We start from the raw sequence: 22,809 nt of genomic DNA, 5'->3' as shown, positions 1-22,809 counted from the left end.
GCACTCTTGTAAAGCACTTTGAACTGCAATTTAATTTGTCTGAAAGGTGCTATATAAATAAAGTTTGATTGATTGATTGATTGATTACCGATTTTGCACTTTCTGAGACTTTTAGACGTGCTTTACTTCTGTTTTTTTATCCCACAAATGTGAGCCCCCCCCCCAGTTTGAAAAGTCTGGACACGCCCCTGGCTGCTGCTGACCAGAGCTGCTAGCTAAACTGTCTTTGGTTGTTTTTATAGCAGGACGGCTGCTGCTACGGCCAATAAACGACAAAAGAAGAAGAAGAAGAAGAAGAAGAAGAAGAAGAAGAAGAAGTGTAAAGTTTGATTTGATGCTTCTTCGCACACTGAAATGCAAATATGACATTGAATAAATTAATTTGGCTTTTCTTACATTGGGGACGACAAACGTCAGCACTATGTGCAATAAAGTGTCGACTTATTGAAGCACAGAGCTGTTAAAAATACACCAATTTGCTCTCAATACATTTGAGAATTTTAAGATTTTGTATAAACATTTTTTGTATGTTTTAAATTTGTCAATAAAGACGGATAAAAAATAAATAAATAAAATAATTTAGGTGGTGTGGGTCCTGAGGCTGGACCAGTTGAGAACCAGGTCTGGAGTCAGCTGATGAGTCCCGGTCACCACGTTAGAAACAGATTTAAGTCACATTTAGGTTATTTTATGCAACACCGTTTTCCCATCGGCTGCTCCAGACCGCTCATAACAACAAGCAAGAATGATTTCTGTCCTGCTATTTGACCACACAGGGCTGCCGTATAAAGAGATCAGATGACACACGGGACATGACCACAGGGTTACGTAACGCGTGTTGAATGAGAGGGAGGACCAGAGAGCTATAGAATAGACAAGATCTGAATCCATCACGTGTGGAAGCAGACCAAAAGTGGAGGCAGCGAGCTCCGTTTACAGCTTCATACAGGAAACAGGGAAGTGACTATCTTAAAAAAAAACAAAAAAAACGGACTCCAGCTCCTACAGAGTGACTGCTGCGGTGCAAATAAAGAGGTTTAGTTACATGTGCTTATATCAAGGTTCCCCTCAGCCCTGTTTATGGGGGAAAAAAGGTTTGGATGATTTAAATCTAAAAAAAAAAAAAAAAAAAGATGAGAAAAATAAGATAATTGACAGAAATAACATTATTCTATAAATAACACAGACAGTGTTCTATGATCTTTGGTTTTGTTTAAGTCACATCTCAAGACTGACAGCTGACTTCACGTTCACAGAAATGGACTGAACACACGATGAATCATTAAAGGTGGAGTCAGCAACTTTCTCCTTCAAAATAAAATCCAGACTTCTCCTTCAAAATAAAATCCAGACTTCTCCTTCAAAATAAAATCCAGACTTCTCCTAAAGTGAAGCTGGCTTTCTCCTTCAAAATAAAATACAGACTTCTCCTAAAGTAAAGCTGGCTGTCTCCTTCAAAATAAAACACAGACTTCTCCTAAAGTGAAGCTGGCTGTCTCCTTCAAAATAAAAAACAGACTTCTCCTTCAAAATAAAACACAGACTTCTCCTAAAGTGAAGCTGCTCCATTGTCCCTTCTGGGCCTCCATACCTGTGTGGTGGTGACTGTGTCTGCAGAGACTCTGTCCTCTGACTGGATTTTACTGTTCTGATTTGTTCTGGTTGACTCGGGACGTTTCTGGGCGGAGCTGGTGTGTTTCCTCTCAGCCAATGACAGAGCGGCAGGTGAGTTTAGGAGTGGATACAATTCAGTGATTGGACAAGATTCAAAGCGGTGAATATGACGGACGTGGACGTAGCAGCAAAGAAGAGAAAATATAATGAGAGTGAGGAGAAACACCAAGTGGATAAAGCTCGTTCTAAAACGAGGGTGAACCTTGTGTTGTCTTTTACCCGTGGACGTGGAGTTGGTCTACTTCCTGTTGGACAGGTAGGTGACAAACACCGGCGGTTAGCTTGAGCTAGCGTGCATTAGCTTGCAGTGTAGGTACAAACAGTAAACGTACACACTACGTCCTGCAGAGGGCGATGAGCTCAGGAGGAGGGGCCCAGTTTGACTGTTGTGTTTAAAAAGCTACTGACTCCACCTTTAAGGCATCTCATATTAAAAAAAAATGTTCTTGTGTTTTCTATAGCTCTGAGAGTGAACACTGTGTGCAGTAGATGTTTTTGGTCCCTTCACTCAGACATGACTCAGCCGCCATAGTTTGGCTGTTTTCGGGCCGGAGAACAGATCACACAGGAGTTTGGCAAAACTGGCATTCAGTGTCGACCTTTACGTTGACGTTTTCAAAAACAAAAGTGAAAAGATTGACAAGCTTTGATTTGGAAAATGTTGCTCGTGTTTAAGATATTTCAATATGTGGGACATTTCTGAGGCATTTAGCACAGATGGCATGTTGGATTATCAAGTGTCATTAAAGGGTTAATAACAGGACAAAGAATAACCTGGCCTCTGTTAAAGGTGCGGTATGCAATTCTGCTTCACCTCATAAACCACCTTCAGTTCTTTTAGTTCAGCCCCGAGAGGAAAAGGTTTTTTAGAGGCTTCCTGTGAATCTTAATCTGACCAAACTGTAATGGATTCAAATTGCATACCCGACCTTTAAGGCTTTATTTCTAATGTAACCGGCTCCTTTGTTCTGTGTGAGCACTTTTTGTTCTTGCAGAGTGTTAGATGAGATGATTTTTTTCTCTTGTCATGTTTGTTTGTTCTGAGGTGAATATGAAGCTATCATCAGTCAGCTAGCTGAGCTTAGCACACATGACAAAAGCATGAGAAACAGGTAGCCTGGTTCGGATTTAAAGGTAAACACAGCTTCTTAAAAGAAGAACTCATATCGTGTTAATTTGTTAAATATCTAAGAGACTATTTCACAAGTGGACTGTGCTGCTTTGGCGCCGGCTAAGACTCAAAGGGGTTAAATACACTGCAGAGCAAACAGCGTCTCTGTGCTCCGGTGTTGTTTGTTTGTGTTTAAATGCTAAATGATGCATTCATTTGGGACCAATTCTATCATGTATTTTGCAACCTCATTGACAAAAAGTCTAACAGCCACGAGCAGTTAGAGTGGAAATATAAAAACCTGCGGTGAGTTGGTGGTAACTGCGCAGTAAAATAAAGTCTGTAAAAATAACTTTTTCAGCAGACCCTAGCACATACACATACGCTTTGTCCACATGTGTGGAGACGTCTGGGTCGCTCACCGGCTCAATCCAGGGAGGAGACTTTGATGTGAATAGTGAAAGTTGTACGACGTCTGTTTAGACTTTGTGTGCCTGTGTTGACGCTGAGACGGAGCACAGAGTTGGTGCAATTGAAGTGAAACACATGGAGCTTTAAGTGTCTTAAAGAATCCCCACCGAAGTGTTTACAAAGTTTGGAGCATAGCCACCTGTGTCAGCTTTAAATGCTAACTTTTTAACTCTTGTTTCCTCTCTTTGTGCTAAGCTAAACTAAGCTAAGCTACCTGGTCACTGACTCCAGCAACATATTAACCATTCAGACATGACAGTGACATCATCGAACCCACTGCAAGAGAGAGATCGTTTAAATATTACCCAAAGTGTGAGAATGATGTTTCTGGTCTCAGTAACCGGGCAGACTTCATCAGCTGTTTCCTAGAAGTCATTTGTACGGAGGCCAATGCAGCCGTACGTGCTTACCCGTGATAACAGCTACATTCAGGTTGCTTTCTCAAGATATCAGCGTCTGACTCGGTTTGTCTGTGACGACGAGTTAATTTCAACCTCCACAGGTTAAGTGGAAATCTCGAGAAAACAACCAGGAAGTGACCTGTTATCACCTGAGACAACTAAGTACCATAAAGTAGCACGTGTTAATTAAACTGAGTTAAACATGTGAAACACCAACATGAAAAGTTCACTTCTGATACATTCAACTGAGTCGTTTAGGGGGAGAAGGCAACTCGTTGATTTGTTCTTTGGTTCGACTTTGAATGCAGCATGAAGTGTCATGCTGCCTGCAGGGGGGGTTAGGGTGGATGAATGAGGGGGGGTTTGGGGTTCAGGTGGGTAGGGGGGGTAGCTGGGCCCAGATCCCCGGTGATGACGCTACCTGCTGCAAGAGAATCTCTCATCCAATGATTAATGAAGGGCTTCTGAGGACAACTGCCACAGAGGCAGATAAAGTGCATCAGACGGATGTGTGTGTGTTGTTCATGCACGCACACACACACACATTATCTCTCACACATGCATGCATCGTGGTGCCCGTTCAGAGCGTGTGTGTGTTGTCCTGACCGCTCACACCACAGTTCAGCATGCTCTACACACCAGAGGCAGGCGCACAGGTAGAGAGAGGCAGGAAGGCAGGCAGGCAGGCACTGAAACACATGCAGTCAGGTGACACAGGCAGCACCTACTTGTTACAGGGACATGAACACAGACCACAGAACTGTCCTAGATTGTTCAAATTCTTTTCTGCATCCTTCATGTCCTTATTGATTTGGTCCATCCCCTCCTCGATGCGCTCCAGTTGCTCTGATTACCAACACATTGTCATTTTTTTCCCAGCACAAGAACGAAAGCACATGAGAAGAAAAAGAGAGGAGGAAGAAGAAGTCGTGGGCGGGAGGAGGGGGACGGGGAGGGGAGCAGAGAGGGCAGACAAAGGAGAAAAGACAAAAAAAAAGACATTGACTGTGACAAGAGAGACATCAGACATGACCACTACCACCACCAGCACTGGACAGGCAAGAGCTCGGGGGCTCCTGGCCGGTACCTACTTTTTAATACATGGGCAAATCAGACCACAGCACTGGCCTATATCTTTTAAATCTTTCTCGGCCTCCTTCAGGTCTGCGTTCACCTTGTTCATGCCCTCCTCCACACGATCAAGTTGTTCTGGTGAGGACAAAGTCATGAGAGGAGTGAAATGGTTTGGTTTGGAGGGTTGGCGCTCTACGCTAAGGTGCAAGAGAGGCTACATGTTTTTTTGGGCTCGATGCAGAAAGCAAAGCAGGCAACAAGCTGCAAAAACCTCCAGACTTTAACAGGTTTCCATTGTTCCCTACCTCCGTCCGAAGCGACACCCTGCTGTTCTCAGTTAGTGTTTCATGAATGTGTCCCTGCCTTCCTCAGACTCAGATGGACACAGAGCTATAAAAAGCCCAGAGTCAAGGTCAGCTCCTCTCTCCGCCTGGTTAATGGTTACAGGACAGGAGAGCTGTAATCTCCATCAGTGGAGAGGGGGCATATTGTCTGCCAGGAAAAAACACTCCTCAGGTTTGATTAGTCACCGTGCAGAAGAGGACACACATGATATACAAGCGACAGCCTGCTGTTTGGGATATTTCTGCAGCTCTGCTGAAGCGTCCAAAAGAAAGAGTCACAGAGTTACAACACAAAGAGTTGTAACAGGGAACGAGGCGTTCAAGTGTTGTGCCCGCTGCGTTAAATCAGCTGCAAAACTGTTTGAATCGACTGAACTCATTCAAAGTAGCTGATGGTGTTTTCAGACCGATCTGATGTGCAAATACAGCAGGTTACCGTCAGGAACATTCCCCCCCAGGTGAGTGGGAGATCGTGCTCATAATGAAGCTTCAAACTCTTTTCTGCTGCTGGAATATTCTTTCTCACTCTTTGGTTGATTCTGAGTATGTCCTCCTACAGGTAGCATTTATATAAAGGTCATCACAGCATCAGACTTTGCTTGGACACCTTGTAAATGTTACCACTAAAAGCTCCTTTTCACATCAGGTACGTCCTCCTGAAAGACTCAGGCTGCCCTGACATGTTCTTGACATTTTCAGGAGTCATGTGTGATAACAGTTCGGCTGTACATGTTTGTGTTTTTCTCAGATCTAAATCTGCTTTTTCTTGTTGTTTTTTTTAAAGGAAGAATGTGCGACATTTGATATATCATGAATCCAGTCTCTCCTGTGTAAATGTGTCTCTGAGTCATGACTGTGTACAATGAGGGAGAAGCTCGAGTCCCGCTGGCTGTGTTGTTGTCAGAGCCGTGTTTACATGGACGGGACGGCCGGCTCCTCCCCTTGTGTATAAAAGCTGTTTTAGTCAAGAACTAGAGAGAAGAAGAAGAACATACTCACTGATTATTTGGATGCTAGTAAGAGTTTTTAGATCACGCTCATTCTGTGTCAGTTTACATGAAATGTGAAGCTACGAGCTAACTAAAGAGCGCTAACATTAGCATGCTAACACAACAATGTGAAGCTACGAGCTAACTAAAGAGCGCTAATATTAGCATGCTAACACAACAATGCAGGACACAGGTGATTGCAGCTTGAGTAAAGGACGAGTTTGTCTGCAGCTTGCTCTTAATGCGAGTGAACGGTGGTTGGAGGTGTGTCTCCGGAGGGGAGGAGGTGTGGCCAAACAAAACTTTGTTGGTGCTCAAGGGCGACCTCTACTGGATCAAAAAGTTGCACATTCTTCCTTTAACTCTGAAGCCTTTAAACTGTGTGGCTGCTTTATTTGGGAAGGATAGTCTTTAAAAAAAACAACAGATTTTATTCAAACAACACTCTAACTCTTGTTAAATAAATGTAACTTTCAGATAAATCGACCTAACATCATGGACCCTCCCATTAGAGCGTCAGACCTCTGCTCGCTGAATAAAAGCTGCATAACAATAATAATTCACCCTAAAACGTTGATGCGTTTGGAGCAACTGAAGGGGTTGCGATGGCGAGGAATATAAGCTGTCAACATCAGACTAAAGAAGGTCTGTAAACATCAACCTCCTGACAATTCACTGGAAAACGTAAACAAGAGAAAATGACTTCTTCCTTTATTGCCTCCTTTTTCAATCTTCAGGTTAAGAGAGAAATCTTAAAGCCGAGGAGCGAGGAGCGAGGATCAGGTGTCAGGGATTAAGATGCGTTTTCAGTCACCTGTGAGGTAGAAATCTGTCGCTCGTATGTGTGAGAGGAGTTTAACGACTAACTGCCTCGCACGGCCACTAAATGGCCTCCGGGCGGTGATAATAATAATCCCCGGCAGAGCGAGGGGATCGAGCGGAGGAGAAACGTGAGAGAAAGAGAGAGGCATTGTTTATCTCCTCAGACTAAAACCTCCCCTCCTCTGACGGAGGATTACTGCGAGAGGTCCTCCCACGCCTCCTCCCTCCGCTCTGAAGAAAGTTAAACGATTCAGATCAATGAGAAACGAGAACAACAAGCCGTCAGACAGTTTGATTTATTTAGCAGGAGACGGTGTAACAGGTGTGGTTCTGTTCTATTCAGGTCCCATTAAACCTTTTCATCTGTGGGATTTTGAGATCTTATTTTTCATTTATGCCTTTAAAGGACAAAACGTTCCAGAAAAATCTCCAATGGGAGGATTAATAAAGTTGTTTTAATTGAATTACAACAGAACAACATGACACCATGTGTATTAAACTCATTCACTGTGAGCAGGTGAATTGATCGATAAAATAAAGAGACGTTTAAAACACGTTCCATTTGAACTTTGAAGTCGGGAACTTCCAAGTCACCGTTCTGATACGTCATCAGAAACGACGCCTCGGAAACTCTGAGCAACTTCAGTAGTCCGATTTCAAATCCAACATGGCTGCTACGTGCGGCAACAGTAAAGTTAGATCTTTGTGTGTAATTAAATCGAACCACACCGAAAGTATCGAGCATGCTCAATCTGTTGTCATGTTGTGTTAGCGTGCAAACTATCCCGTATTCAGTCGTTATCGTCAGCTAACAAATCAAAGGTACTCTTGAAACTGGAACGTGGTTAACTCGGGTGTGACGTCAGGTGGCAGTTATCACTTTAACACCTCGTTCTTTAACCTGCAGGAGCAACATTCAAACCACGCTGCCGGCCTCTACTCCGGCTCACCGAGGCATGAGCTGCAATCCATCAGCCCTGACTGAGGTGTGATTCAGGTCAACATGCGAGTAACAGCCGAGCAGGAAGAGGACTCATTAGCTGCAGCAAGACCTCGACTGCAGGTAATACATCACCGCGAGACGAGGCAAATCTCCTCCTGTGTGTGACCTGCGTTGGTGCGTGCATGCATGTGTGTAAAGGGCACGGAGATTACAGCACAACACGACTTTATGAACTACCAAAGGCTTGGGGAGGCTGTTAGTGGGGAAGGTTTTTACATTTAAGGAGAGTTAAAGAGGGAATTGTGATTTTAAAAAACAGCACGGCTCCAGCAGTAGAGGTTTGAATAGTCAATGTGAAGGATGGGTTAAAATGATAGAAAAGAGTTTAAAGGGATACTTCACCCATTAGCATTAATCTTTGTATCATTAGAAACCTGGTAGTGTTTTTGAATGGTCGTGCATCCCGCCCTCATTTTCCCCTGAGACGGGAAAGCTCCGTATTTCTAAGTCTCAAAAGCAGCCTCCGATGATGCAAAAATCATCATTCTGCATCATCGGAGGCTGCTTTGGTTAGAGGGGGTGAAACTACATCGCTAGTTCCTCATTTTTTCAACGTCCGCCATCTTGCTTGGAAGCTATGCTAACAGGCTCTATGGAGAAAGCTGAGGAGAACTGACAATGGAGGAAAGTATGTTTCAACTTCAAACTGATATGAATGAAGGGGATTTTGAAGGTCGAATCGGGTGTTCATGGCGATCTCTACGAGCTGCAATATAGCGACGAGCAGTTGAGGTTGATGCGGTGCTGTGCATTCTGGGAGTTGCTGTCTTTCATCCACATGAGCCAAAAAGACACTTTCTGCCTTTTCTCTGTCAAGAAGGCACTAACTACAAAATGTATTTCTCATTTCTACTACATATATGACCCAACGGGTGAAGTATCCATTTAACCATGAATTTAACCAAAGGACCATCTGGAAAAGAATCAGGAGAAGAAGAACGTGGAGGTCAGGAGAGAGGAGAAATTAAGAGAAGAAAAATGGGAAGACAGAGAGAGACAGATGGGGGATCAGGTTAAGAGGACGTTTGCTGAGAGGCAGAGGTAATTTAAATCTGTGAATTGATTGCTGTCCTGCGCTAACAGCAGGGGGGGGGGAGCAGCAGGAGGAGAAGAAGAGACAGAGGGGAAACAGGCTATATGTTCGTCTGACAGGCCAATTAGGCTGCTCTGTCAGGCATGGAGCTGAGCACAAGCCTTTAACACACATGCATACACTCACACGTCGTCTGCATACAGTGAGACCTTCTTCTCGTCTACGCACAACGAAGGTTCCTTCTATCGACACATACCCCTACGAAACCCCGGTCCCTTTAATGTCGGGACAACAAGTAGAAAGAATGCTGCTTCCCAAGTCTTTAAATACATTAATGTAGAAGGAAACTCTCGCGCTTCAGCCCGTCCAAAGATGGAGGTCGGTGCGCTCAGAGAACGACCTTAAGCGGGGTACACGCTTCAAGATAATCGGGTCGATTTTGGGGCCTGATACCCGACCCATCTGACCAAAGTCAACAAAGACCTGATTACCTGATGGTTCCAAAGATGATGTTGCCAGATGTTTGTGAGGTGTGTGAGTCCTTTGAATGATTTGTGACGTCTTAAAAACATTCCTCTAAAGGCGGCAAAGACACACGCACGGCGAGCGTTTTCTACATTTAGTGAAGGCCGCTGAAACTCATGAACCAAACATCCAGGTCGAGAGCTGCTGCTTACACCAGAGCAGGATTTCTGTCCTTAGTTTTTTATGTTTTCTCCTTAAAAGTCCCTCGGATAAATGCAGACATGAGTCACAGGACATATAACAGACTTTATGGTCACCACCGACGCCGGACGCCAAAGTGCTGCAGGTCCAGCTCAAAAAGGCGTTGAGGCGTGGACACTCGCCCTCAGGAAAGCAGCAGAGGTCATACTGACTATCCAGTTTCAAAACCCTGCATCACACCACTGTTTCCGCACGCCGAGGGAACGACCATCAAACCTTAACGGGTCAAACTGCTGCTTTGTCGTCTTAATGGGCAGAACTGGAGAGGAGGTGGAGGAATGTGAGTGAGAACATGTGTTTGTCGTTACCAGTCAAATTGATCAGCCTTTTTCCTCTCAGACACAGGGTGATAGTAAAGTCTATATTTCTTACGAGCTGACCTCTGACCTCTCAGTCAGTCAGTCGGTCAGTCCGGCGCCCTGGAAAACACGGCAGCCAGGTTTGAAAGAGCATGGTTAAAAACAGTGATTTATTTATTTTTAAAGTGGTCGATATCATTGTGTTACCACTTTGAATGAATACAAAATACACATCTAAAGAATAATCAGACACATAGAGCCAACATCGACTTGTTTTCTCGGACAAGCGGCGAGCACAGAAATGGATTAAAAAGGAGGCGAAGCAGAGCGCTGGCCCAACAGTGTCATCCAGTATTTAAACATTTTTAACCACACAGAGATTACTTTAAGGACTCGACAGAAGCTCAACGTAAGGTTACATCTTCTTCGGCTTCTTCTGTAATTATTAAACCATAAAGGTCGTTTCCCCGGGACGGTGTTATACTGGACGCACTGCGGTTAAATAACGCCCGTTATACAGCGTGAAATAGCAGCAAAGGTAGAAACTGGTAGCAGAGCAGATTCAACAGGTAAACAGAGGGATAGAGTTCTCTCCCTATGACTTACCTCCCTGCTCATCCAACATGACCAGAGTCCTGATGCCGGCATCTTTACTCTATCAGACACACAGAAAGAAAGAGGAGAAGAAGAGAAGAAGAAGAGAAGAAGAAGAAGAGAAGAAGAAGAGGAAGAAGCAGAGAAGAGGAAGAAGAGAAGAAGAGAAGAAGCAGAGAAGAAGAGAGGAAGAAGAGAGGAAGAAGAGAGGAAGAAGAGAGGAAGAAGAGGAAGAATAAAGGCGACAGGTCAGTAAAAGGTAAACGCAGCAGGAAAAACAGAGCTCTGCAGCAGAGAGGATGGAATGACAGTTTGAACGATCATTTCTGAGTCAGCTTCACTTAAGGGAGAAAAAAAAAGAAGTATTTTCTTTGGCAAATCTCAAATTTTGAATGAAAAGCGTAAAGCGTTAAGTTAAGGATAAAGCGTCTTGCCCAAGGACACATTGGACATGTAGCTGAAGGAGCTGGGGAATCGAACCCCCAACCTTACGGTTGAGATACAACCGTTTCCACCAATAGAGCCACAGACGCCCCTCTGTACACAGGGCGTGCGACTCACTTACTCAAGAGGGATTTCAGTAAGTTAATGTCTAAAGGCCCCGACACACCAACGACCGAGCACCTTGAGAACGCCGCTGTAGTATCCATGCTTTCATCCATTAGTGCGGTTTCTCTTTATTTATTCTCCTCTTCTTTTCTTTTTCCACTAAAAGACAAAGAGCTGACAACGCCAGCGCCATTTTCTACTTTTCATCAGACATTACTCTCCATCAGTAGACGACCTATAATACGAGTGGTGAGCGACAGCGGTGTGAAAATGGTCTTCTCGTATCATAACAACGGACTACCGCCCCCTGCTGGCATGGAGAGATATTTCCTCTCATGAGCAGAACGTACGTGGTGGTTGGCCGTCGGCTGTAGTCTTTGCGATGTGTTCAAGTGCAACTTTTTGGCCAAGTGCGCCGACGCCACAGTCAGCCTTCGTCCCCACTAGTCCTTTGCCGTCTGCTCGGTGTGTCACAGTCTCATCATATTAAAGGGGAAAATGTCCTGATGTGATATTCTGTTAGTCCACATTTTGTTTTCTTGTGTTTTATGTTCACTTCCTGTTTTATTTTTGTTGTCTGCTGCTTGTGTGTGATTTCTAGTCTGACTTCCTGCCATTGTTCTGTTTCCCGCCTTTTGTTCCAACACACCTGTGTCTCATCTCCAATTAGTCTGACCTGTATTTATACCTGTCATCGTTACCCTAGTGTTCATGCTTTCCAGCCTTATTTACCTCGCTTTCCCGGTTTTGACCATTGATTGGATTTTTGGATTTTGTGGATTTGCCCTCGCTGACTGTCTTCTTGTGTAACACCAAACAACCTGTTAAGTAAAGAACCTTTTCCTTACAACCTGCTTTTTTGTGTCCTGGACTTTTCTCTGCAACTGAGTCTGGTTTTGAAGTGTCACACCTGATTATTTTAAAAGGTTCTTGAAAAGGTATTTATGGATTCTTAAAGATCAACAAGCAGACACATCACAAAGAGAAGAGCATCAGAATATATTCATTCTGAGGACGTTATATTTGTCACGTTCACTCGGCTGCTCGCAGACATTTGTTGACAAAGCTCCAGTAATGTAACATTGTGATTTGGCTTCCAGAGCTGGTGCCCGCTCAAACACAGTCACACACACACACACACACACACACACACAGGCTGCAACATTAACATGCGGACAGACTCGTCGTGTGCTGGTTACTTCTCTCATAACACACTTCAGTGAGCACGCCATAAGCACATTATTAACCACGGTGCACGCCATGAAAACAAACAGCTTTGTGCTCCGGGCTTCCTCTGACGGATATTAAAGACTAAAGGCCGCTCAGTTCACGCGTCACATACTTTGGTTCAAAAGTGTGCTCTGACCTTCGTGGAGCAATGATAGATGGCGAGCGGCGCTGGAGGCCGGTTAGACTGATGTCACTGATATTAGTATCTATCAAATGGAGCGGTAAAGGGATCGGCCTGTGGCCATGGATCTGTGTCGTTAAGGGGTTAAATTGTTGTTTCTCTGACAGATCTGAATATTCAGATGAGCCTGGCGTGAAAGAGGAGTTAACGTTTGAAACGCTTTTGTTTGAACGGCATCGAATCCTCCCGAGCTTGTTTACCGCAAAAGGAATCATAGAAGATATGAAAAGGCGGCCATGGCTCCTGAAACCGCAGGACAGGAAATCTGACCACGCCAACTGGCACGGTGTGTTAAGATGACCTCACATCTCTGTGTATGGCTGGATGAACACACACACACACACACACACACACACACACACACACACACACACACACACACACACACACACACACACACACACACACACACACACACACACACACACACACACACACAGACCATTAGGTTGTTTTCACGCTTTCCATCTGATCCACTGAGTCACTGAGTCTCCGTCAGCTCCTAAAATAATCTTCTGCTCAGGAGAAGAACATGAAAGTTGACGACAGCGTTTCGACAGATCAATAGAGTTGAATATTTAAAACTGTTCTTTTGTTCTTCATTTCTATTTTGAGAAGCAGTGCTGACGTACGACACTGAGTCTTGAGCCCGTTGTTTAACTGACTCAAAAGTCGATGTTTATTTTTATCACATTATCTTTAAAGGTCACATATCCTCCTCTTCTTCTTCAGTTTAAATAAGTCTCAGAGCTCCTCAAAACATGTGTGTGAAGTTTCTTGTTCTAAATCCACTCTGATCCTGTATTTGATCATGTCTATAAACCCCTCTATTTCAGCCCTGCTCAGAACAGGCTGTTTCTGTGTCTGTACCTTTAAATATGTAAATGAGCTGTGTCTGACCACGCCCCCTCTCTGGAAGGGCTTGGGTGGCTCAGGCTTTCTCACGCCATGTCCTATTGTTTACGGTGAGAAGGCAGACTCAGAGGGCAGAACAAACACCTAGCTGTGGGAGTGTCACCCACCTGGGGGAGGGGCTACTGCCCTTTGTGATGTCATGAAGGGAAAATCTCCAAATGGCCTGTTTGAGCACACATTTTCTGAAAAGTGGAGCAGGCAGAAGACAGAGAGGATGGACTTTTCTCATCATTGGGGGGTTTGTAGACGGACTAGAGACACATGTTAGAGTTAGAGGAACATGGGGAAGAGTGTTTTAAATATGTGACCTTTAAAGGAGCAGTGACCTAAAGAAGCTGAGCAAACATCTGTTAAATGTTGATAATCTGTGACCATTTTCTATAAATTTCTAACATGGATGTTAATTTGGAAAATGGTCAAATGAGGTGCCAACCGAAAGGTCAGAGTGCATGACCTCAAACAGTCACTTTCCCTCACCAACCACCAATCAAGACTGGTGAGAAGCGCTCTGATACAAAGGCTGCCGTGGCAGAGAGGAGTTACACGCATCTGGTGGAACTTTAGCAGTAATTCAGTTTCTAATCCTTCATCTCACTGCAGTGTTTGTAACTTTGCTCAGCACAGAAGATGGTGAGAAAGGAGAAAGAAATACCAAAACAAAGATTTAACATTGAAGGACAGGAAACAGCAAGAAAACGGCGTCTGATGAGCAACAAACACAAAGACAGAGAGTAAATGTGTTGACATTAAGACCTCAGAAGCTCAGTATTGATTTTCCATTGAGACATCCACTCTGCCGTGTGCTCGAATCTATTCTAATTCAGTCACCGTGGAGACGGCGACTGATCGTCTCCCTGCTGTTGATCACCCTGAACCTGATGTTGTTGTGTAGATATAAACGTTGGAGTCATTCATCTCTGGATCAGCTGACTGTACATGATGGCGTTCCTGTTGTTATATTCACAGCAGTGTGATGGAGAGGTGATGTTTGTTTGTTTATTTCTGTTTGTATGAAGAATGTTGAGTCTCACAGATCGACAGACGACAGACTGCTTACAAACATTTCATATTCTGAGTTTTCACATGAGAGCTTCTTACATAAAGAGGCCTTATCACACACATGCACACACAGGACCTGTGGACATGCATTAGTGGGAGGCTGCTAAGAAGGGAGCATGCCAGAGCTGCTGGGGGTGCAGTGCCTTGCTCAAGGACACCTCGACAGTACTCAGGATGTGACCTGGCACCTCTCCAACTTCCATTCTTTGGTCTGCCCGGACATGAACTGGTGACCTTCTGGTTCCCAACCTTACAGAGTCCCTACAGACTGAGTTACTGCCGCCCTGAAAGAGGAGCAAAATTAAAACCTTTGCTTAATCCTTTAAAGGCTTTATATGTTTTTATATGTGATTTTTCACACTTAAATATAAATCAAGTATCTCCTCTGAAAATAACTCTGTGAGTCATGACTGTCTACAATGGGTGTAACACCCGAGTCCCACTGTCTGTGATGTTTTCAGAGTTTTCAGAGTCCTATCTTCACTTTGTTTACATCGTCAGGACGGCCGGCTGACTCCTCCCCTCGTGTATAAAAGTTGTTTAATTGAGGGACTAGAGAAAAGAAGAATAACATACTGTACTCACTGCTTAACTGTGTTTCTAGATCACGCTCATTTCAGGTACATTTACATGCAGTGTGAAGATACGAGCATAATAAAGATCTCTAGCATTAGCATGCTAACACAACAATGCAGCGCGAGTTGTTTTGGTTTCATGCTGGTTCATATAAAGCCTTTAAGTTCTTAAGAAGAAGTTTGTTTAAAAGTCACAATTTAAAGTAGCAAACTGAGAAAGGCTGCATTGAAACGGAAAGAAAATCTTTAAGCAGAGCAAAAAGTTGATTTAAACACTAGCCCCGCCTCTAACAAGGCAAACAGCCAATCATAGTTCAGCATTTTGGGGAGGCCACTTAGGTGGCCAATCATATTTGTAGGGTGTTACTGAAATCTAACCACACAGAGCCTGTAAAAAAAAGTGCTGACGTGGTTTATCTTGGGTCTGGATTTTAGTACGGGAAATGATTTGATCGTGAACACAGACTTTTCTCAGACTGGAGGTCGTATCACTGAAACATCACATCCATCTGGTGTAATGGATCCTCAGCTGGAGTTTCTCCGCTCGATTCCTCGCTGCTTTCATGTCCATCTCCGTCTTATCTTTGATCAGAGTCGGCTGCAGGCTCGGTGTGGAGATAAGATGTTTCATAAGAGCTTTACCATCGCAGGATCTTTCTCTGTGTGTGTTCATTTCCTGTAACAGACTTTATGACACCACACGTCTCCACGTCTCTTTCACAGTTTATCCTAACGAGCATGTCTTTGGACTGTGGGAGGAAGACGGAGAGAATGCACACATGCACGGGGAGAACATGGTTCTGTCCGACCGGGGTTCGAACCAGCAACCTTCTCGCTGTGAGGCGACAGGGCTAACCACTGTGCACTATAACGTTCTCTCAGCCTTTTGAGTCGGTAGACGATAGGAGAGATACTCTGTTTGCTTCTTTCAGAGAAAGTAAAGGCTACGTCCCTCACTGGTCCAGAGAATGACTTATAGGTCACATCTGCACGAGACAAGGGCGCGCTGCGTCCCCCGCGCTCGCTCTGACCACTTACTGACATTGTTATTCTGTCTTTATAGACATCACAGGGGGGGGGGGGGTCTCATGTTTCCAGGAAACAATGCCCTTGAGTCTTTTATGGCTTCTGTGTGTCAGAAAACTGAACAATAAATATTCTGCAAATATAGAAGTATAGTAAATATATTTTTCCCTCTAAATTAATTTAGTTTCAAACGACTTTAATCTGAGTGTAGATTTTCACAGCATACTGCAAAACAAACACGTCATTTCTAAGGTTTTTGTCGGAGCGGCAGCACACGTTCATCTGATCCTGTCTCAGTCGTTTATACAAAATAAACGTTGCCCTTGGCAACAACCGTCGTGCATGTGGATTCAACACCATTAACACCCGTCTATTAAAATTGTGCCATATTCTCTCTCTCGTTCTCTCTCCCTCCCCTTATTCAATAAAACGTCAAATAAAAGCTCTGGAAATAAAGTCTGTAAGTATGACTTTTTTTTTGCAAATGGCGAGCTCCGTTGTTCACTCAGGAAGCCAATGAGGAAGTGCAAAAACCCGCTGCGCGCCGTGTGTCCACTTGAGGCTGTCTCCAATAACATTTTTACATCAGATATAACTTTGTTTACAGCCTGGAACAAAAACGGTTTTGATCTGAATAACCCTTTTTTTTTGGCTTCAATGTTGTACAACAGACGGAGACACTACGTCCATATTTATATCAAACCTCCTTACAGAGACAAACTCTTGAGTGTGTGCGGCAGGTATCAGATCTCAGATTGATCACAGGACTGTGAGTGTGCTCGCTGCTCTGACCGCTTCTCACTTATTCAATTAGTGTAAGCACGCCGTAAGCCCGTGTAAAACAGAGGTCGCACAGGGTTAGCGTGCTCACAGTTTATAGGACGGACAGGTGCTCTGACTCACTTTCATCAACGACTGGTTATTCTAGTGCGGGGGCCGTAAAGCCATGAAGGTCCTTAACCTCTGATTTACTCTGTGAAACATACTCAGTATTATTCAGTAGAACGTCTTCTCTGGAACGGATGGATTTTTATTTTCATTTGAAGAGTTTAAGCAACGTTACCCGGCGGACTGCTGATAAGGAGCAGCCGTTGACAAAAGCTCCCTCACCTCAGGCTTTAAAGAGGACATATCATCCCCCTCCTCCACCTTTTCAAACAGTCCCCTCCTCCATCTTTTCAAACAGTCTGTGGTCTAAATGAAACATCTGTGCTGTGCTTTGGTCAAAATACAACATGAATCAAGCACCAGAGGAGGTTTGTGACCCTGTATAAATCAGCTCTCTCAGAACGCTCCGTTTTGGTGTGTGTGTCTCTTTAAATGTAATGACCCCCCCCCTGAGTTTTCCCCGTAGACATCACTCCTCTGTAGAGAGAATAAAGATGCTAAGTGAAAGCGATAAAGAGCGCGTTCTCAACAAGAGAAGAGAGAATTTAAAACACCACACGGTCGCTGTTCCTCTGAGAATCACGCCGTGCGCTAACAAACGACCAGACGTTTCTCAAATCACAGTCCAACAGCTGAATTGAACAAACGACCTTCCCTTGGCATTATCTTCAAATGTCAAATATTCTGCGTCTGCTCCTGGAGAGGCTCGTTCAGGTCGGCCCCCCGCGGGTCACGCTCTGTACCTCAGGAATCCGTCTCGTTAGGACACAGAGGCCGGTCCAGAGGTTAGAGGCGGGGCGTGTATCTGAAGCTAACAGCCGGAGCCACAGCATCAAAAACAAGCTCAAACCAGTAAGAAGGAGAAATATCTACATGTGTGTGTAACTGTGTGCTTTATTCTTCTAACTCGCTCGTCTGCCTTTTTAAACATTTCTCTTAGTTCTGTTCTTTCATTTCAGTTTCCCCGAGCAGTGGTTTCAAGCTCCTCCCCCTTCCTCCCGCTGTATCTAAATAAATCAGAGCCACTCAGAAATGTTGTTTTCATTGAAACCTGAACTTCAGGTGTGGCTGAATATTAATATTTTTTGAGTGAGGAAGCACTGCGGTGTCTTTGAGTAAAGCTGGGCGCACACTGAACGATTTACTGTGGACAAACTCTTTGACTGATTTTGAAGTCGGGGCTGAATATCAAGTCCAATCGTAGCGTAGTCAGTGCACACTGAGGCAACAACAGCGAGGTGATCTCGCCCTACTACCACCCGACGTCCCTGACGGCCAGCCATCACCATCAGACTGTGTCGTCCCCACAACCACCGCCGTCCTCATTCCTGCACGGCCTGCTCTGACCTCAGCGGAGAGGAAGTGTGGACGACAGGAACGAGAGGAATACAAAGGAGAAATCCATCCTGCATATTATCAAACATGCTCTTTAGTAAATGTTATGAATTGGTGATCACGGCCTGATCAGCTGCTCCAGACCAGTCGGATGATTTCCGGACACGTTTGATATTTTGGTCTTACGACTGCACACACTGACACAGTGAGAGCAGAGCCACGAGCCAAATCCCCGACATCAGCAGATTCTCTTTGTTGTTTTAGATCATGAGACGTGGTCGTGGACAGAGCGACCTTGTTTCAAGCGAGTTTCCTCTCTGAAATCACGATTGCTGCTCACTCAGACGCGTCAAAGAAAAGCTGAGGGATGAATCATTAAAATTCTCCGGGCTCTAGAACGACAGGTTTGGATGATCACATGAACACATTAATAATAAATTATTATTATTATTATTATTATTATTATAATTAATAAAACATTCAACCGCCACACTGTTTATTATCTACTCACTCATCATTTACTCAAATGTACATCACTACAAATATAGTTAAGCTGCTCCCTCTTCTTGGAATCGGTTGAAAGATACTTTAAATCTTGGGGAGCTGGTTTCCTTGAATGTTTTTAAAGGTCGTCTTAATGATCTGACTGTAGATGTTTTAACTAACTCGCCCTTTTTGATCGCTTTGTTGCTGATGACTTATGACAGATTCTGATGAATGGTTCTTTTTGTCCTGTATTTAAGTGTTTTATGTCTGAAACCCTGTAATTGTGCCGCTGCCTGATTTGGTCAGGCAACTTGGTGAATATATGACTCTTGTAAAAGAGATTTTTAATCTCAATGAGACTTTTTCCTGGTTAAATAAAGGTTAAAATATATATTTGTATATATGTGAAGCTATTTTGCATCTATCAGTGCTCCTCCCTCTGCTGTCCAATCAGGATCTACATGTTGTGTGTGTGTGTGTGTGTGTGGGTGTGTGTGTGTGTGTGTCGACTCACCTCCTCCACCAGAGCCAGCATACGCCGAGTGCTCTCCAAAGACTGCAGGGAGACAAGAGAGGAGAAATGATCAGCTACAGGGTCAGCAGTAAAGAGGAAACAGACGTACAGAACATCGCCTGTAACTTCATATAACATAAATACATCCATATTAGAATGTTTGGTGATAATTTGTCACATGTCTGAAAGGTGAATAAAATCCGCTCTTAGACGTTATTTAAATGAGCAGACTGGTCGTTGTATAATTAGCCTTCATTCTTCTTCTTCTCTCCTCTGATCCCAGGATTAATTATCTCATTCCACCTTCTGATCGCTAACTTTCTATCCTCAGCAGGATCCCTCAGACTCTCTCATTTCTTTAACCGAACCCTTAAAATCCTCATTTCACCCTTTAATATCTCCTCATCTTCCCTCCTTCCTTCCCTCCCTCCTTCCCTCCCTCCCTCCCTTCCCCTCTCGGCCGAGCATTATCTGCTCATGAATGTTTAATAAGGCCATTTGAGCTGCTCCATTATTCTGCTGCTCTTCTTGAGCTCCTCTCAACTCATTAAAGAGGGTAAAGTTCTCCCCTCCCTCCAAAAATATTAAAAAAAGCAAAGAATCCTGATGAAAGAGAACAAGTGTCTAAAACCAGCGAGGGTCACATTAAAGCCGCTTCCTCAGACTTCTTCTTCATGTCCTCACGAGGACAGGTCATCGGTCTGTGTCGACTGTGAACCCGTCCTCACATTTTCTCTGTAAAAAAAATAGAAGCACATTTATTAACCAGGTGTCCAAACAAAAGGTGTTACCGTACCTCATCGGTCACCTGGTCTGCGCGCGTCTGCAGGTCAGCCAGCTCGTTGCGCATGTCTGATTCGTCTGCCATGATGACTGTCGAAGTTTGACCTCAAGCAAGAAAGAGCTGGAGGAGAAAAGAGAGAGAGACAGCAGTTAGTAAAAACCTGAGGATAGAAAAATATAATCAGGTTTTCTGTTTGCTTCAGACAAATAAAGCTGCAAAATGAAATGTGAACAATCAAACAGGAGACGCATGGATTAGTCCCTGTGTCCACCAGGTGAGCTCCAGCTTCTCATTTCAATCGTTCCCAGGAAACCTCTTCCCAGGACAGAGCGTTTGCAGCAGGCGGCTGCCAGGTAGAAAAGGCGTCCTCTTTCTGAGCGCTCTGTGCAGCCGCTCTGAGAGCTTTAAAATCTTTCAGCTTCACAGAAGAGCTACATCAAGCAGCCAATCAGGCTCACAGTGAAGGAAACATACACAATCTCAAATATAAAACATACAGTCAAAAGCAACGGAGCAGTGTTGGTCATACAGCGTCCGTCGTCGAGGGACTGTTGTCATGGAGACAGGACGCACGTGCAGAGCTCCCTCCAAGCGCTCCTGAGCGCTCAGCCAGGACTTTTCTGCCCCGTGGATAAAAGAACCTCATAAGACTGAACACAGCACGGCAACAGGCATGAGGTGTGTGATATGTAAGAGACAAAAGATACACCACAGGACAGAGCACAGGTGCTGACAGGAAGTGACCAGAGGTGCTGACAGGAAGTGACCAGAGGTACTGACAGGAAGTGACCAGAGCTACTCAGGTGTTCATAAAGAGCTGGGTCTTTAGCTTTTTCTTAAAGGTGCAGAGGGACTCTGAAGATCAAATGGAGTTTGGTAGTTGGTTCCACCAGCAGGGGGCGACAGAGGAGAGTGTATCAGTGTGTCAGTCCCTGTGTGTTCACCATTATAGCAGCAGACTTGAGGTGAGGTAGACACGTAACTGCAGGATCTGGGGATCGAACCCACGACCTTCTGGTTGAGACCCTACCACATGTGAAGCTTTCTAAGTTCCTTTGAAGGTTTTCAGCCGAAGTTTAAACTATAAATAAACTGAAATGATGCAGAATCCAGCTCCACTTAGCGCCCCCTACAGGCCTGGAGACTTCTGTTGTCATGTCTGGATATGCTCTTTACTCCAATTGCAGTTTTTTTTCTTTGCCAGTGTGTTTTTGATTTTTTTTTTTCTATTTTCAGCACTGCTCTGTTTTTGTTTTTGTTTTTATTTTGTCTTCTTCGTGTGTTTTTAACTGGACTCATTCGGCGGTCCACCCAACGTTTTCTCCTCAAGAAAACACTTCCGTGTCGTTGCAGAGAGTTCGTCCATGTCGGCCAGTGATAAAAAATCCTGCGTCATGTACGCTCAGTCACCGTCAACAGCACAGAGGAAAAAAAAGACCATCAAACACGAGAGCTGGAACAATGTTTTCAGATTGTGAGATTAAAAAAAAAAAAAGGGGGCACCAGCTGTTGGCCGAGCTGACGTGCAAAATGTTTGATTTTGGTAAGCAGCACAAGTGATGCATAATTTACTGCTTGTGTTTACAGCTTCAGCAGCACACAGAGTCCGTAAACACAGACTAACACACACTCCTCACTGGAGGAACACGTCTGCTGCTCCTCGCTCCCTCCGCTGACCCCCGAGTCTCCTCCTCGGGGATCAACAGTGAATCAAAATGAACGAGTGAGGAGGAGCTCCATCACGCCCGTCAGTTTGAAGAAGTATCAGGACGGCGACAGGGTCTATTTTTGTTCCTCTGACGCGCTCTCACACACACACACACACACACACACACACACACACACACACACACACACACACACACACACACACACACACACACACACACACACACACACACACACACACACACACACACAGCGGAGGTATGGTCCATGAAATATGAATGTGGCTGTCACGCTGCAGGCCGACAGAGCTTCATGCTGCTGCTGCTCGTGGCTGAAGCAGCAGAAAGCTTTTAATGAGGTAAATAATCTCATCTGGTCCAATCACAGCTGCTTCCTGACTCTTTTAGTTTCTATCGCTCCAAATCGTTTCTGGACTCTTTAAATCAAACGTGGCTCATCGTCACTGATATATAAATGTAACCACCCTGCAGCTTTCAGGCTCGAGCGTCGTTAAAGCTTTATGTAATCTAATCTGCTGAAATATACAGAAGCAGCCCGGGGACCGTGGGCGTGCCGAGCCTTTCACTCAATCAGGCGCCGTTTTCTGCAGGAGGATCTCGATGTTTTCATCTGTAACAGCACGTTGTTGTTTCTGAAAACAGACGGGATGTTTACATGATCAGAAAGACTAAAACTGAACTTTTAACATGCACAGAAACATGTTCAAGAAGTTTACGCTCCAAAAGTGGCCTTTGCAATCAGTGCATGCTCCACACTTCCTGCGCCGCGCTTTGACCCCGAGAGTTAAACAGCGTGAGAGATTTTTTATTTTGTGATGGCAGCGCCCACTTTCAATAATAAATCAATCCAGGTTTGTCGCTGCACTCACACTCTCTGTGCTGAAAATGCAGAGCTCGTCAATGTCACTTCTCCCTCACGCACCAATCAAAATCAAGAAGAGGCGGGACTTCTGATATCAGCCTTGTCAACAAAAATGGCGGATTAGGAACTGATCTGACAGTTTCAGGTGTCGAGCTGCTGCTGATGTCAGGACACAT

At 44.5% G+C, this 22,809-nt stretch overlaps 1 protein-coding gene across 2 annotated transcripts in view; it reads right to left on the bottom strand.

Moving 5' to 3' along the window:
* LOC132979482 (synaptosomal-associated protein 25-A-like) overlaps positions 1-22,809 on the bottom strand; it is a 43,256-nt gene that overhangs the window by 5,065 nt on the left and 15,382 nt on the right. The window contains exons 2-5 of one of the 2 annotated variants that reach the window (XM_061045346.1): positions 20,096-20,203; positions 19,300-19,341; positions 10,554-10,602; positions 4,749-4,866 (exon numbers count right to left, since the gene is read on the bottom strand). In XM_061045346.1, the coding sequence (XP_060901329.1) occupies positions 4,749-4,866; positions 10,554-10,602; positions 19,300-19,341; positions 20,096-20,167 (281 nt within the window). In that variant the 5' untranslated portion in view covers positions 20,168-20,203. Of the gene's footprint in view, positions 1-4,385; positions 4,504-4,748; positions 4,867-10,553; positions 10,603-19,299; positions 19,342-20,095; positions 20,204-22,809 lie in introns of both variants that reach the window. The other variant, XM_061045337.1, reaches the window with a different exon arrangement.

This window comes from Labrus mixtus, chromosome 1, assembly GCF_963584025.1.
Source record: "Labrus mixtus chromosome 1, fLabMix1.1, whole genome shotgun sequence".
In the NCBI taxonomy this organism is placed as follows: Eukaryota; Metazoa; Chordata; class Actinopteri; order Labriformes; family Labridae; genus Labrus; species Labrus mixtus.
The sequence above is the reverse complement of the archived record's forward strand: the minus strand, read 5'-3'. Positions and strand labels throughout refer to the sequence as shown.